General features: G+C 40.5%; 1 protein-coding gene across 1 annotated transcript in view; it reads left to right on the plus strand.

Moving 5' to 3' along the window:
* The first annotated feature begins 3,082 nt into the window (after positions 1 to 3,082).
* spon1a (spondin 1a) overlaps positions 3,083 to 17,239 on the plus strand; it is a 64,426-nt gene continuing 50,269 nt past the window's right edge. The window contains exons 1-3 of the mRNA XM_046385157.1: positions 3,083 to 3,739; positions 4,779 to 4,885; positions 9,555 to 9,688. Coding sequence (XP_046241113.1) covers positions 3,508 to 3,739; positions 4,779 to 4,885; positions 9,555 to 9,688 — 473 coding nt within the window. The 5' untranslated portion in view covers positions 3,083 to 3,507. The remainder of the gene's footprint in view (positions 3,740 to 4,778; positions 4,886 to 9,554; positions 9,689 to 17,239) is intronic.

The following is a 17,239-nucleotide window of genomic DNA, read 5'->3' on the forward strand; positions in this document are numbered from 1 at the left end:
CCTTTCAGAAAGTGGAGATTGACCAGTCCTTATACAATGCATTAGTTAAATGGCTTTGAAAATTCGGTTATGCTCAGCACAGTCACACAACAGTTTTCCTTGGTTATTGTGCTTCCATCAGTAAAGGAAATGTGAGGATGTTTCAGTGACTGATTGTTCTGAGGTGCAATTTGTTTTGCGAAGAGGCTGGGAGTAACTTGAAGACTGAAGTTGGTGAAGAGGTTCAGCTCAGCAGGGCTGTGAGATAAAATGCTTTCATGACACCTGCTGGTGCAGCGTTCTACCACCCAGACTCTGTTCCATTCCTTCCCCATCATCCATCCATCAATCCAGGACAGCAGTAAATGCACTGAACATAGCCACTGTCCATTTGTCAGTGCCAATCAGAAGTTGTTACATTCTCATTACATGCCTGCTGGCCCCTTTGTAGACTGAAATAAACTCTGGGGGTGTTGTAAGAAAATGTCACAAGGGATAAAATGTTGCTTGCATCCTGTGCAAGATTAAGCGACAAAGAAACACAAGGAATCAACACTTTACAGTGCATTGCCTCACAGACAGCGTTGTGTTTTTGTGTGACATGCCATGTTTTTTTCATTTCAGTGGCTGAAGAATTTGTGGTGAACAAACAACTTTCAAAACCAATGTGCTTTTGAAGAAAAATGGGTTGAAAAGGTAGAAAGGAAGGTGAAAAATGTAACAAAAGAGGGAGTCAATAAGCCTTTTAATGAGACACAGAAGGTCAAAATAAACCCAATCACAGAATGGATTAAAAAGGGATTAGTTTCTTGTGAGGTTTATCACCATGGTTTAGTCCAAACACCCACTGTGTTTTCTAGAATTAGGCTAATTTCAAACAAGGCTTTAATGTGCTGGAGATGGCTGGGGTTGGGTGAAGTGTCTTCTGTTACTGAGCTAAACAATGCATGGTTGATTTTAGGAACTGTTAATTGCTGAATCAATTGATCTCAATATTGCTTAAAGAGTGTGATAAAAAAAAGGGATTAACCAAATGTCCCTTTAAACTTTCATGCATCCCTCATAAATTTCATCATATATGGACACCCTTTCTTCCCTTTCTCTAATGTAGAGCACTTGGTTGTGATCATAAGTACCACCTGAACACCAACTGACACTCTGATTACTGATTCTAATTTAAAAAAAGGTCTAGATGTAAGAAGTGTGTGCACGTTAATAAAAAAGAGACTAGTTAGAGTCAGTAAGACAACAAGGGTGATGTCATTCAGATTCATCTGAGAAATGTCTGAACACTAAGGTTTTTTTTTAGTGGTTTCACAGAGCGAACAGTCACAGATACCTTGTTCTCTTGCAAATACCTTACACTTTCATTCAGAAACCAAACTGTTAAAGTTTATGAGTTTGAGCTGAGGTTTGAGGAAAATCACAACATGTTCATTAGTATTTTCCTTTACACTCCACCAACAAAGTATATTAGTAAGATATCTTTCAGCAGGTGGTTCAGAAACCATACATTGCGGGTGTGGGCGATGGATAGTAAAATAAAATTATAAAAGTACTTGTAATGACAGGATAGCATGTTCCGCCTCTGTGCAATAATCAGACTATATGCAAATCAACTGTCTGCTTTTTGTTTTTGATTGCATATCTGAACTGTGATAATAAAACAATTATATCCTCTATGTAGAAGCTCATGTTTCAGGGCTATTAATTTCTGCCTTTTAGCCTTTCCCAAATTAGCATGAGTGATAGACAGCTAATTTAGATTATTAGGGTGTGTGGAGCATCATGGTCTGCATGTGTTCTTTGGACAAAATTGTTATTTCAATTAAAAATACACAGAATATAATTTCTATATGTGAATGACATTATGGTGACGTCCTGCAATTGCAATATTCATTCATTCATTTTCTGTGCCGCTTATCTGTCAGGGTCATGGGTGCAATTCCAATATAATTTTTAAAAAATTTGGGCTTTTCAGACTGATATTTCTGGTGTCTACAGCCATGCCAGTGCTAATGTCAGCAGGCTAACATACAGATGTTTAGCAGGTCTAATATTTATATTCATCATTCATCATAGTTGGGCATGTTTGCATGATAACATTTGCTAATTCGCCCAAAACACAGAATGCATCTGCAGCAGATGAGAATGAGGACGTTTTGCAGGTGGTTGTTCATAAAACAATTTTTAGACAAACTGAAATTGTGATGTGATGTTGTTGCTAGATGAGAAATCAAGGGATCATCAAAGTCAATCTAATTTCATGCTAATGCATCCAATAGTTGTCAAGATATTCGCCTAAATGCAATGTCAAATGTAAACATGATGGTGGTGCAAGTATTAAATTAGGGGAATCACCAAATCAGTTGAAATTTCATTTCATTGGAAATTTCACACCAATTTATTAAATACACTATTTGCTGAGATTTTTTAATCTGGTTCAAAGTGATGGACTGACTGAATGACAAACTGGCATCTCAACACACACAGCTAAAATCACCAAAAACGTTATGATTCAATGATACAGTTCCTATACCTATAGGTATATTTATTAAATCTACAAGGTCACAGTGCTTGTGCTTGCATGACAGCTTAAATATGAATGAGCTGCATGTGTAGCTGATGCAGCCTGTAAGAGACATTTGGACCAGCGTGCCTTCTGGTTAATGAATGTTTTACAGATGTTGCACAGATGGATCAATACTCTCTTAAAGTTCTCTGGTGGTCTCAAACATATGTGAAATCTCATTCCTTGACATGCTTCTAATGACAGCACAGCAGTCTCTTTTAGTCCCAAACGTTTGAAACCTTTACATAATATGCCTTCTTATTCTTCCTGGTGTTACTGTGTATTTTATTATATGTAATGTATCCCGAAACAATGTTGAAATTTCATCTGTTAACTTTAGTGCACCGAGAAAACAGAAAACACCGAGCAGCCAATGAATAAGCACTCATTGTTTAATCAGTCACCTAGACAACCACTTGGGATGCTTTTTTAAATTCGTTTGCGAGTTTCTGTGTGTGCTCATGTCTTCCTTCTGAGTGATCACACACACACACACACACTCAGCACTCATTGGTAGGAATGTTTGTGTGTGCTCTCAGTCTGTTGGTTCAGAGTTGTCTTCAGCAGGTCTGTGGGTAAATATCCGGAGACAGTCGCAGAAACGCTCAGTCCTCGCTTGGCTGTTTCTCCGGACTCCTGTTTCCCTGCTCAGCGTACGCAGCGGCAGCAGCGTGGAGCTCCCCTAGAGCGTAGAGTGCACAGCACATCCCAGTCAGTCGTCCTCCTCCTGTTCCTCCTCTTCCTCCTCCTCCTCTCCCTCTCTTTCTCTCTCTCTCTCTCTCTCTGTCATTCGCACCAGGATGGATCTACCGTAGCTGAACAGAAGTCTACTTCAGCAGCTGGCAAGTTAGACTCTTATTTAGAAGTGAAACGGGAGCTGAACATTTCTCCCCCTCTTCCACGTCCCCGACAAGATTCTTTTCCGCGCATCAACTTGACTGCCGGAAACCTACACGATGACAGCCACCGGGAGACATTCACGCGTTTTGCTCCTGCTCTGCTTCATCTCCACCGCAGCGTGCAGTATGTTTGCATTCACCGAGGAGCCTTCTGAGAGAGCCGGGAAGTCAGACGGCTATTGTAGTCGGATATTACAGGCTCAGAGCAATCGGAACGAGGTCAACAACGAGTTTCGCCTCCGCGTCGAGGGAGACCCGGAGAGCTATCAGCCAGGGAGCACATACAGAGGTTGGTGTTTATCCGCGAGAATTACGCACATTGCGCTTGTTGGCACAATGTGCGCATTGCCAAACCCTAATCTGCGTTCAGTAGACTTAAAATAAGTTTCTGCAGAGTCTACTTTTCGCGCGTCGGTAGTGTATATTCCCTGAAAGTAAGGTATATTTGTTTAATAAAGAGATAATCCCTCATTCCTGTAAGGTGACGTGCATTTGAACTATTGAAAACCAAAGGTTACGACAACCAATTTATAATCTAATGTGAACACCCATGAGTATATAAGGCCTTAAAAGTCCTCTATGATCAAAATTTAAAAAGGTTTAGAAAGCTCATTCCCTTTGCGATTTCTCTCAGGCTTTCAGATATTCTCTTTCATAGTTAAAAAAATATATTTTTTTAAAAGCCAGCAGTACCCGGTTTCATTGCTTTTGTCTGAAGTCAAAATTATTGGGCGATGTTACCGGACATGTGCCATCTGCCATTTGAATCTCAAAGGCTCAGTCAGTTACGGTCTTGACGTCGCACTTCATTCTTTCTTTGATTTAATCATTAATAATTTCATATCATCCAAATCGAATTCTGAATTATCTCGAAGTGGGGAGTTGGAAATCTAATTTGTGCAGTTATTTTGCCATCAACCACTATAGGAAGTTGTCATTTTGAAGTCTGAAGGTCTTCTCCCAAGATAAAGTTGTCAAGTACAGGAAATTAAAAATTTCCCACAGTAAATGAACATTCTTTTGTGTTCTGCTGGATTGCAAATGAATAAGAAACAGTATCTTAAACATCTCGTGGATTAGACTGAGCCATTATAATTACTGTTAGAGCTGCCTCCGCAAGAACAGGTGCGACGTCTGATTGTGTATAAAAGATAATTACAATTATGTGAGACTATATTACCCTTTAGCCAGCTGAGCCTGACACATAGTATTGTTTCTAAATATAATGCTATTCAGGCAGGTAGTTAATTAAGCCCCCTTTTAGTCTTCTGTTTGGAAGCTCAGCTGTTTTCTGTCAGTTGATGTTGTCAATCCTGTTTGCTTTCCAGTGACTCTGACTGCATCCAGCCCCTCCTACTTCAGAGGGTTCATCCTTGTTGCACTGAAGGAGGGTGCAGCAGGAGACAGGGATGAGGACTACATTGGAAATTTCCAGGTAAGGGAGCAGCTAATCATCTAACTGCTTGTACACTTTGAACACTCAAAGAATTTTCTGTTTTTTGCCTCTATTAACACAGTGCAGTTACATGTTACATTATATAACTTGTCCACCTTAATGTGCATCCCTCATGATAGTGATACAGTACATTTCAACTGAGCACTTGGCAGTAACAAATGGCAGCAAACCAGCACAGCTGACCACACCTGGTCTAACCATAATGTCAATACCATCCTTCCTCTGGTCTCCTGCGCAAGCTCTGTGCATGACGTGTATGAAGAGAGAGAAAAAATAGATCTTCCTGAAGATAGGGGTAGGGGGTGGGGGTCTTAACAGATTTTCTTTGCACAGCCTTCCTGTCTTCACATGTCAAAGTGTGATTATTCTCACCTCACCTCCTCTAATAGGCTTGATATAACATATGAACAGAGCATACTCTCAGCTCAGCTCCATGTAGTTTTGTCTTGCCAGGCTGTGAAAGTGCACGTGTGTTACATTGAAGGAGCTGTGTGTGCACACGCAAGTGTACAGCTCATGTATGTAGGAAGCATACAGTTGGTGCAGTTTAGAGTCTAATAAGCATTTTGCATAAGCAGGTCCAGCTGGAGTACTGTAGGAAGCAGGGAGAGAAAGGAGTAGGGCCAAGAGTGTGAAAGGAAGAGAGAGAAGGCAAGGAAAGTGGCACCGTTAAGCATTTGCGATAACGACCAAATACTACGTGAGACCTTTGTAATTGTAATGCAGTGTGAGGAGGAGTCAAGCGGTTGAAAGAAGGAGAGGACTGGCTGACGGTCTATGTGAGGATTATAACTCTGTAACGTGATGCAATTTAAAAGCTTAAGATGTTCATTTTATTTCTAGAATGTTACAAAACAATATATACATGTTGTTTTATACATATTCCATGCTGTAATGTCCAAAGGTGCTATTACAGCAGTACGAGACTGTAAATGGAACTATGAGACATAAATGTAATTTTACATACAAAATTGTATTGGTTCTTGTTCTGCTCTCATGCCTTTTAGCTTACTTTGTCTTTTTAGCTTTACTTTTGTCCTGTTTAGATCATACTCATTCAAGACTGCAGTTTCAACAAATTCATAAAACTTACAGTGCACAGCATGAAATCCTATTTTCAAAGGATTTGAAAAAAAAAAAAAAAACTAAGCAAGAAAGGAATTGGTTTTAACTACATCAAATACTCAAATGTTAGAGAAATGCTGGATTTTATTAACATAAATTATTAGCATAATCCATTGGATTCCAAAAAAATGTATTCTTATCTGAATCTGTTTGGATTACTTTCATGACAAACAATGAACGTATTGCACCTCATAGTAAAGAAATGCAAGCCCTTACTACCTAGCCCTGCATTACACACCCAATTTTAGCCTAAGCCAAAATTCTCAGTCCTGCCCAGAACATAAAATCATATGTTTTCTTGGAACAGACCTTGTAAAGAAGCCGTTGTTAAATGGGTTTAACAAGATAGTCTTGAGTTCTTCCTTTCAGACTTTTGTGAGCCTGTCAGTTTCAGTCGCTTCCCAAATAAAACCCCATTATTTAATTGAGAATGTAGTACAATACATAGGGAGGTTTGCACAGCAGCCCTCAGGCTTTTCTGATCACAGTTACTGCCATGCTGTGGCATCTCTGTGAGCCTGAGCCCTGAACACGGGACTGCATAAAAAACAGGAACACTTTATTTTTGTCCCTTGTGTACCTTACATCTCATTACCCAGTGTTAATGCAGGCAAGGTTTATTCAGTTTTTCTTTGCCCTTGCAATTGATTTCATGCTGTTGTTATTTAGTGCCAGCCCTGAGCACTGTAGAGCTGTGGCGTGGTGTGACAGGGTGCTAAACGTCAGGAGTAAAGAGGGGAAACACTACTTCATTTAGTCACGTTCAGTTGCTTTGAACCCTGGATGGCTGAGACTTGAGTGTACAGTCCACAGAGATTGATCCATGTGATAGATAGATACACTATGTAGACAAAAAATATTCGGACACCTGACCATTACACCAACAGCAACTTCAGTGACATCGTAATTTAAATACATGAACAGCTTTGCAGCCACAACAGCCGCCACTCTTCTGGGAAGGTTTTCCACAAGATTTTGGAGTGTTTCTGTGGGAACTTTTGTCCATTCATGCAGTATAGTATTATATAGTAAGACCTGGCTTGCGATCTCTGTTCCAGTTCATCCCGAAAGTGTTTGATGGGGTTGAGGTCAGGGCTCTGTGTGGTCCAGTCAAGTTCTTCCACACCAAACGCATCTAACCATGTCCTTATGGAGCTTGCTTTGTGCACTGGGGGGCAGTCATGCTGGGATAGAAATGGTTATTCCCCAAGACTTTTTGGAAGCATAACATTGTCTAAAATGTCTTGGCCTGCTGAAGCATTAAGTTTTCCCTTCACTGGAAGTAACTCCTGAAAAATGGCCCCAAAAAGAGGTGTGTCTGGGTACTTTTGTCTATATAGGGTAAAAGTGTGACCATAGCCTTTAGATGTTGGCACCAAAAGTAAAAGGAATGTAAGTGTCACTACTTGGACCTGTCTTTGATAAGAATCCTGCTACATTTTAAGAAGTTGAAGGTCTCTTGCACATCTGCACATGATCATCTATCTTGTTACGAGCACCATGTGAAAGAGCAGGAAAACTAAACTATTGTCAAAAAGGATACCCTATATATCACCTTCTCAGTTAGTCTTTTGTGTTTTACGTCTTTGTGTCAAAAAAGCACATACACACACTGACGCACACACACACACACTTTTCCTCCATTCTGAAAGAGCTCTGGGTGGGCTGGCCTCTGGGCGTTGAGAGAAAAGAAAGAGAAAAGAAGCTGCAACAGAAGACGTCAGGCTTTATTTAACTTATACAGCTCATTTGAAATCTGCTGGTGTGCCCCATCCCAGCCGTCTTAGGACAGCTCCCAACTTGATGAAAAGCACTTTTATTGAGCTTTCTGGGAAGGTCAGCTGCCGTTGTGTGTGTGTGTATGTGGGTGTGTGTTTGTTGGCAAAGTGTAAACCAGCGGGCAATGCTGGCGAGGTCTGATGAGACATTGCTTCTCAGCAGGGTGAGATGATAGAACAAGAAAAGGCAAATTGTTAGGTGGCTGTGTGAAGGGTGAAATCGGTGCCACTCCAAGTGCAACATATGACATAATCACAGACATAACTGACTATGTGTGTGTTTATCATCTTCATGAGGAAGATCTGATATTAGAGCAAAGATGTGTGACCTGTATGTTCTGTCCAAATTGTGCCATTTACTTTTCCAAAGTCCCCATGTCATTTCAGATTTATGTTTTTGTTGGGTCTGACCAGCAGCTACTGGTGCACAAATTTTTGCACAAACCCAGACAGAAAAAATCTGTTTTTCCAATAATGTCACATTTTTTCTCTTTTACCAAAATTCACTGTCTGTCTGTTGGTAGAGGATTTGAAAACAGGTCCCAGGTCATTTTGCAGCAAATTACTTGCTTCTTTTCGCAGATGGAGGTTTAATGCATTCCCATAAGACTTCACAGGTTTTAACATGTGTTGCAGTCCAGTCAGGCCAGCCCAGGATGCCTGTTAGAAACCATGGGAACATGGAGGAGTGAGGCTAGGGGGTATAATCCGTTAGACTGAGATAGGCAGCATACACAGATACACACACACATACACACACAGAGGCACACACACACAGACTGATCCCAGGCTCTCGTTCTCACTCCCTCACTCCCTCTCTCTCACAGACTCTTAGACAAACGCACACACACTCACACACACACACACACACACAGAGGCATGCACATCCACACTTAATTCACTTTCAGAGGGAGCTCATTCATAACATGGCATGACAAAGGAAATTCTCTGCTGACAGCTTTATGGAGTGAGAAAGTTCCCCCGTCTTTACTGCCCTGATGTCACTTCCTATCAAACAGCTCCTTGGTCTCTGGGCAGCGAATATTAGCCCGCTGGCTGTGCTCCCTCATGCTACCCCACTCCAATAATTTCCTGTCCACTTAAAGTCAATGAGACACTTAGTGTCTCCGGTGTGCACCTAAGCAGAGAGGGCAGCAAGCATTTGAACTTTTAAGATTGACCCAAAGATTTTTTTTTTATCTTGCCTACAGTGGTAGGGTCAAGATTCAGCTTCTAGATGTTAACTTTCTGATTGACTGATCTGAATACTGACTAAATTTAATTCAGTTTTCTTAATTTCACCAGGATAATCAAATCAGTATCAGTGCTGCGTTCCACTGAGACTGCTACCTTTCTGCTGCCAGGAGATGCCAACTTGAGTCCAGTAGCCTGACATACTGAAAGTGGAAGAAGAGTACAGCATGTCACACGTTTATCAGACTGCATTAATTGCTCCTCTGTTTGGTGTCAAATGCCTTCACTTGCTTTTTTGTGAGGCAAACCACCAACAATGATAGATTTTCACAAAGTCTGGAATGAAGAAAATGTCAATTTTAGCCATAGCTGTCCAACCACCAGCTGTTATAATTTCTCTGACTATGAATATGAAGTACTCCCATACCTAATGAATAAAAACATATGCAAATATTTTGAGTGCCTCTTGTCTGACAGTTTTATTCATCACTAATCTGTGTGTGTATTTGTGTGTGCGTGTGTGTATGTGTGTGTGCATGCATGCTTTACAGATAATTGATGAGGAGGAAACGCAGTTTATGACCAACTGCCCCCCAGCAGTGACAGAAAGCACTCCTCGCAGACGCACAAGCATCCAGATGTACTGGACTGCGCCCCCTAGTGGCTCTGGCTGCGTCCTCCTCAAGTATGTATACGACAACTTTTAGATTTTTAGATTAGATTCAACTTTATTGTCATTACACATGAACAAGTACAAGGCAACGAAATGCAGTTTAGCATCTAGCTAGAAGTGCAATAAGCAGCAAGTGCAGGATATATATTATCTACAATATGTACATTATGGAAGCATAATGTACAGGTTGGATATATTATAAACATAATATGCTGGTGGATGTACTATGGACATAATAAACAGATTGAAGTATTATGAACATATTATACACATGCATGTGTGCAATTAAATGTATGTGCAGTGTAAGCAGAAACTATGAACATGATTTACAAATTGAGGTATTGATGTACAAACGATACATTAAGATATACAGATCAGTACTGTAAGTGAAAGAAAGTGTATTGCAATTAGTCCCAGATGGAGAGGTGAGGCAGGATAAGGAGTGTGTAGTGTAGTGCTGTGTGTGTGTATGTGTGGGTGTGGGTGGTGGTGGTGGTGGGGGGGGGGGGGGTATTGGGGGGTAGTGGTCAGTCTATGTCTGTGGGTTGGGTGGGAGGAGCCCTTCAGAATGCTGCTAGCTCAACATAGACAGCGTTTTTTCTGAACGTCCTCAATGGCTGGAAGTGGAGTCCCGGTTATGCGTCGGGCAGTTTCTATGTATTGTTATTGTCCAGATGTGTGAGCACAGAGTGCAGTGCATCCTCTGTGTTCCTATTTCTGCGGTAGGCAAATTGGTGGGGGTCCAAAATGGGTGGTAGACAGTTCTTAAGGTGTGCCAGGACCAGCCGCTCGAAGCACTACATGACAACGGGTGTGAGTGCGACAGGGCGGTAGTCGTTCCGGCACGTGGGGCTGGAGTGTTTCGGCACTGGCACAATGGAGGTGGATTTGAAGCATGCTGGCACAGCTGCTTGGGCGAGGGACAGGTTGAAAATGTCCGTGACGACCCCTTTGAGCTGCCCAGCACATGCCCTGAGCACGGGTCCAGGAATGCAGTCTGGGCCAGCAGCCTTGTGTGCGTTGATCCGGCTCAGTGCAGTGTAGACGTCTGTGGAGGTTAGTGTGAGGGGCTGGTGGTCTGCCAAGGGTCTTGTTAACCATCTCCTTGTTGTCTCGGTTAAAGCAAGTATAGAAGTCATTTAGCTCGGTGAGGAAGGAGACATCTGCGGCTGTCAGGGTGGAGTTGCTGGGCTTGTACTGATAACTGATGCTGAGCCTGATGAACAGAGGTGAGTCCTCAGCTCAAATGCTTAGAGATACACTTTTACAACAGTATACTGGTGGAGTATTAATTTTTCTTTTCCACAGGGAAAGGAAATACATGAACATAGAATATATGTTGTATGTATGCAATATTTAGGGTCATATATGTGTATGTATGTGGAGATATAGGAAATATATGTGTCATATATGACTTTATATATATATCCAGACGTATGCCACAGTCAGGTGCAAATATGTCATACATAATGCCTTATATACAGCTCATATACGTCTGACTTTTTGAATATATGCCATACATAATATCTATATCTCACTGTATTTGCAAATGATGTCACATGCATATATGTTCAAACAAAATGTGTTTATGATTGTACTTATTTTAATTCAATGCAGACTGAGGTTTGCAGAAGAAAATTCAGTGTTTAAGACAATAGCTTTTGATTGTTTTATTGCATGCAGCAAAGTTTGAAAGTGGCCTCACGCTCTATCATCTATCATCAACTCGATCCATATTGCGGGGACGGGCGAACTACCGATTGACAAAGCCGAACCGAGACACCCGGCTTAGAAAGCTATAGGGCTCGAAAGTGTGACGTAGCGGAGTGAGAAACCCGCAATGCATTGTGGGCTTTGCGGGAAATTGAAAAGTGTGTTTACGCCGGCTGGATGCGTGACGCTGCTTTTGTGTTCTGTTGTTTTGTTTAAACAAGTTAAAACACGGCGCAAACGTGCTGCGTCGTTAACTGTCGCAATCGTTCACACGATGGCTTCGGTAAAAGCGAGAGAGTTTTCTAATTTCCAACGTGGAAGCAAAGCCAAGGACCTCGGAGCGGACCTTAGCGAAGGTGATGCCTTGACTTTTCATACAGCGTGAGGCTGACGTTTGTGGCTTTATTTAGTGAAACATTTCTAACTCGGTAACATGGTGGTGAACGTCATAGTCCTAGTTATTATAACGTATTTATTTGTAAAGGCACACGTAGGTCACACAGCATTAAACAAGACCTCACGCCACCTTGGCTTGTTAGCATTGTCGCAGTATGTTTGCATGGTCACAACGTTAGCATTTGGCTTAAAGCACTGCTGTGCCTCACAGAGCTGTTAGCTGTTGATAGTGTTGTTCCTAAATAGTTTTATGATTTAAAGGCACGTTACACTACGTTGAGAAATTGCTGGGATTCTCCTCAAACAGTCGGTTTTGATGTCAAAATGATCAAACGTGGAAAGAAAATATATTAACATATACGTCTTTTACACACATATTTACATATATATTTAAAGCATTTATGGATATATATGTACATACAGTTGAAAGACATATATGTAGGACAATTTCGAATCTGTGCATATATGTTGGAAAATATATGTGGCATAGATAAAAAAACATGTTCATGTATTTTTTTTATTTGGTGATGTGAATTCGTCATATATTTGATAGCAGATTGACAGCATTTATATCAGTGAGGGTAAACTAAATTACTTCTTTAAAGCAGCTTCAAAAGAGACTTTTTTTTTAGAGAAATTGCGACTATTATGAAGGTGGGATTTGTTCAAGAACTCTTCCATTCGACAGGCTTAGTTTCAGCTAGGCGTATCCAATAACTGACAACTGAGTGTATGTTACTGATAGTAGTAACAGTATAGTAGTTATTTTTGATGTCCAGTAAAGCATTTAGTTTTCAACTTTTTTACCAAATAAGTTTAAAATTGACATTTTACAAACTGGTTATATGGCCTACATTTAATTTTGTCACGCAGATTTATAATATTAATCATTTAATTTTTATGGAGTTTAGAATGGGATTGTGAGTTGCGTTCCCGACATAAAATACATCATTTCCGCATGTGCAGTAACTGTTTGATTGCATCTCCTCCACAAGCTAAGCAGAGTGAGATTCAGAAGGTCTTGTCAGATTTTAATTCTCACTTCAATCTGACTGCATAAACTGTTCATTAACTTTATTAGTCATATGGCTGATTGACACCATTCAGTTCCTTTGTGGTGTCCTCTGGGCTTTCTTGGATACAGATGTGTAGTCATGTCCAGAAGAGGAGAGATCATGCCATAACCTGTCTGTTAATCCAGTACTGTGGGGAAATACAGGAGGTGGAAAGATACTGTGACTCACAGAAGGCCTTCTGATCAATGCATTATTTAACCGTTTAGGTTCACAGTCAGTTTCTCTGCTGCCTGGTGCACACCTCTGCTGTGCAAAGAGATGATAAAAGATTGCATTCCTCAGCAATGCCTCTTATTTTGTGTCTACTGCAGAGTGTGGTGAGCTTCCCTTTTCTATGTCTCTGTACTCCTGCAGTATCTTCATGATCTGCCAGAGCTTTCCTACACTCTCTCACACCGGCACAACTCTTCTTTCTTCTCCTCACTCCCTCATCTTTGCTTTTTATCCATTTCCTTTTTGTTTTTTGTCTCCGCTGTGGTGTTTTCATCGTTTTCTCACAGCAGGTCATGCTGCACGGCACTTGTGCTCTTCTCACAAAGAACGGTGCCATGATGGCAGAATTGTATTCAGTTAAGGACATGGATAGAGGAAAAAGTTGAAAGTGTGACAGAGTGGATACCCTAGAAAGAGATATATGAAAGTGCAGAGATGTGGATGTAATACCGGGGAACATACAATAGAGGAGGGAGAGAGTGAGAACCTTATAGTTCAAAAGAGATGTCTCTGAAAATCATGATTACAGGCTGGGAGTGGGTAGTTGCCACTGTTCTTCCTTCTACCTACCTAGCAGTCATAAAGATCACAAGGTTTTTGTATGCCTCTAGATTGCAACACAACAAAAGTCTTGGAGTGAAAACTCATGATGTATTATAGAAAACTGTTCAAAGGAAGAGACAATCTTGTACACTATGGCTGTGTTATCATATACTGTAGTCCATGCCAGCAGATTCACATGAGTACAGACTGTAATCAACAAATATGCATGGAAAGAAACAACATAATAATGTGAAATAATATGGATTAATACAGAGAGGACAGTTTTATTACCACCACAGGCAGGGTCAGTGTTTGTTTTTAATTTCATTTCATATCCCTAAAGAGCTGCCCGTTGGTTTGGCCGAAAAAAACCCCCAAAACAAAACGCGTCTCTTTCTCTCTGTCTTTATATATATGTCTCTCTCTCTTTCTCTCTGTCTTCATGTATATGAAGAGAGATTTAAAAAATGACATCTGGCCATGAAATTAGAAGTGTGTGTGGTATGTGTGTGTAAGTGTGTTTCTGTTAGAAGGCTCCTGTGACTCAAATGCTGTCCCAGGAATTTTGCTCCTCCCAAGTGGTTTGCTGCAGTATTATAGACAGGCAGTTGTTGTCTTTTAGATGGAAAGACTGAACTTGGTGGTTTATGTCTGTTTAAGGTTGGCTCATGATGATAGGTTCAGACGAGGATTCTCATTCAAACCCCTGAGCTCAGGGCACTGAATATGAAAGTCAGTCAGTCTAATCCAGTTATTTTTGGCTTTCCTGTATGCTACAAATTGAAGTTTTGCTGTGTATTCTGAAACTGAACCCTGCACGATTAAAATCTTGTTTTTGCTGACTTTTAGTTGTTGAATGTCTTACATTACTTCAGTGATACAGATACATCAGATCATTGTGTTTCAGTACACTTTGACATCGCTGTTAGGTGTGAATACAGACACAACTAAGCACACTGAGACGTGAGGTTGGATGGAGGAAGAGATGGGGTTTGATTTTAACAAATTCAAATCCAGTGTCAAATCTGCTTACTGATTCTGATTTCTTTTGATAGTACCACCAGTAACATTGGTCATTTTAGCCAGTGAAAGTGACACGAGCACTGGATAAAGAAGCTGCTACTTGAATATTTTGGTCTTTGGTAATAAAATAGAGCAAAGAAAGATAATTATTACCTGTTTGTAGGGCTTTCACAACGCTACTTGATTAGAAATGGCTGCTAGCTCTCTTAAAATCTAAAACTTGTCTATTTTTATCCAGAAGGTTCCCTACACCACATCAGTTCTGTCTTCTAACTTCCCTCTCACAAAGTTTTTGAAAAGACAGATTTTGTCTATCTTTCCAGTCAACTTCATTCTAAATCAAAAGTTTAACTTAATTGGGTTGAAAATAATTGGACTCCATTCTGCTCTTTGGGGGAGCTTAATGATAAAATCAGATGCAACCTGCTGCAATTGTTTGATGACAAAACTCTACTCTGGAGCTATTGTCACAGCTGAATCGGTGTTTTTAACTACATCCTGGTGGTCACACAGAGTAAGCACATCAAAATCTAATCCATATATTGCAGTCACCATTGAAGTTGCCCTTATCTTATATCTTTCCATTTGTTGGTAGGAAGCAATTTATTTGTCATCTCCCTCTGTTGTGTGATATGTTGAGGTTGTGCAATGTGTTCTCATTGGCTGTCTGAGTGAGACAGTGTATCTGTGACCGGATGAATGTCACAACTACATGCAGCTGTTAGAAGCCGTTTATCTCCTTCAGCACAATGACAGGATGGATCACGGAGGACTGCGACAGGACACTAATCAAGCAGACCAATAGAAGTAAAATGTGAATACATTTGCCTTTGTGCTGTGGATTGCAGTGTGGGCTCTTTTTCGCGAGTTCTGTTTGCAGCAGCAGCAGGAGCAGAAAATGAAATGATTTAATCTCTCGTTGTAGCAGGAGCAGATAGAACAAGAGGAGAATTTAATTTCTTATTTTGCGCATCTGTTGGGCATGCAAATGGAAAGGTAGCCGTAGAGAAACAAAATCTTATCTCGTACTTTTGTTTTTGCTTTTGCTATGCTCTTTTTGCTACATACTGCTGCTCATGCCCCCACTCAAATTCACATCAGTGCACTTTTGGGGTGATTGGGATCAGTGGTGGTGTGGAGCCGGCAAAGTGAGATAGAATTTAAATTGGATGTTAAATAAGCATTACTCTACTTGATTGTCTGGCCAACCCAGGAAAGTGCGCGAGCAGTGAGGCAGAGTGAGCTCTCCTCTCTCAGGGAGATATGTGAAATTGGGGTGAGATTGAATTAAAGCGTGAACAATTAAAGACGTGCTAGTGGGGTCGTTTACCTTGAATCATCTCATCCGCGTTATGAGAGGCAGTTTCGTCCATAAATCTTTCTCTTACACATCATTACAATAGTCTCCTTTTACACAGTCTGTTCAAGGTGGGACTGTTGAACTTTTATTCCGCCTCACTGTTCTGTATAAAAGGGACAAAGGCGATTGCACAACTCAAGGGGGAGATTTAGAAACAGCTAGTCGCAGTCAGCAACTAACTTGATCTTGAAGTTGATAACCAAACATGTCTGCAAAATGGGGAGAAAGTGCAAAGTCCATGAGTTCCTTATAGAAGAGGATGTGAACAACTGCCATGTATCAGGGAGGATACTGTTATTGCCATGTTATTATGTGTAAACAGCGCTCCTCGACACAAAAGTAGAATGTCATACCAGGCACTGATGCTGTTCTGTTAAATGGTTGAGAAATGCTGGCATGCAAAATCACACACTGGCCAACGTTTTGTTCAGTGTAAAAAAAAAAGCAAATGCTGCATAAAGAGTCTTTGTTGAGGCCTGTTGCACATTTTCTTTGTAAGAACTACTGATGTCACACGAGAACCAATATACCCTCTGCAGAATGCATGTGAGACAGAGTAGTGGTGTGTTTGAGACAGAATGATATTTATATGAGCGTTTTTGAAAGTACAGCACGCATAAGAGAGAATATATAGCATGCCAGGGACAATAGTAGTGCGTGTGAATTAGTATAAGGTGTGTGAGACAGAATGAGTGCACTGACAGTACGCTGTATATGAGAGAGTGCAATTATGTGTGTGTGAGTACATTATAATGCGTGCAAGAGAGTAATCTCCTATTAGAAAGAATGACGTTTCATGTGGTGGGAAATAGCAGCACGTAAGAGACCGTTAAACCTAAAAGATATTTTTGACTCAAATGGAAGGCATTTGTTGCTTTTTTATTTTTACAATTTTTAATCACATGCACTGACTTGATTGTGTACTATTATTATTATTATTATTATTATTATTATTATTATTATTATTATTATTATTATTATTATTGTTTCACAGGCACTAATATTTTCTTTCACTTATTAATAGAGAAAAGTAGTTGCAAACTATTTTGATAATCGGTTAATTGTTTCAGTCATTTTCAAGGAAATTATCAAGCAATTGCTGGTTCCAGTTTCTTAAATATAGGATATATAGGATCTGCTGCATTTATGATAGCAAGTGAAGGGTCTTTGGTTTCCTGGTTGTTAGAAGCATTCAGAAAACAACACTTTGGGCTCTTGGAAATTGTGACTTTTTGTGAT

The sequence above is a fragment of the Scatophagus argus genome, chromosome 1, assembly GCF_020382885.2.
Source record: "Scatophagus argus isolate fScaArg1 chromosome 1, fScaArg1.pri, whole genome shotgun sequence".
Lineage (NCBI taxonomy): Eukaryota > Metazoa > Chordata > Actinopteri > Scatophagidae > Scatophagus > Scatophagus argus.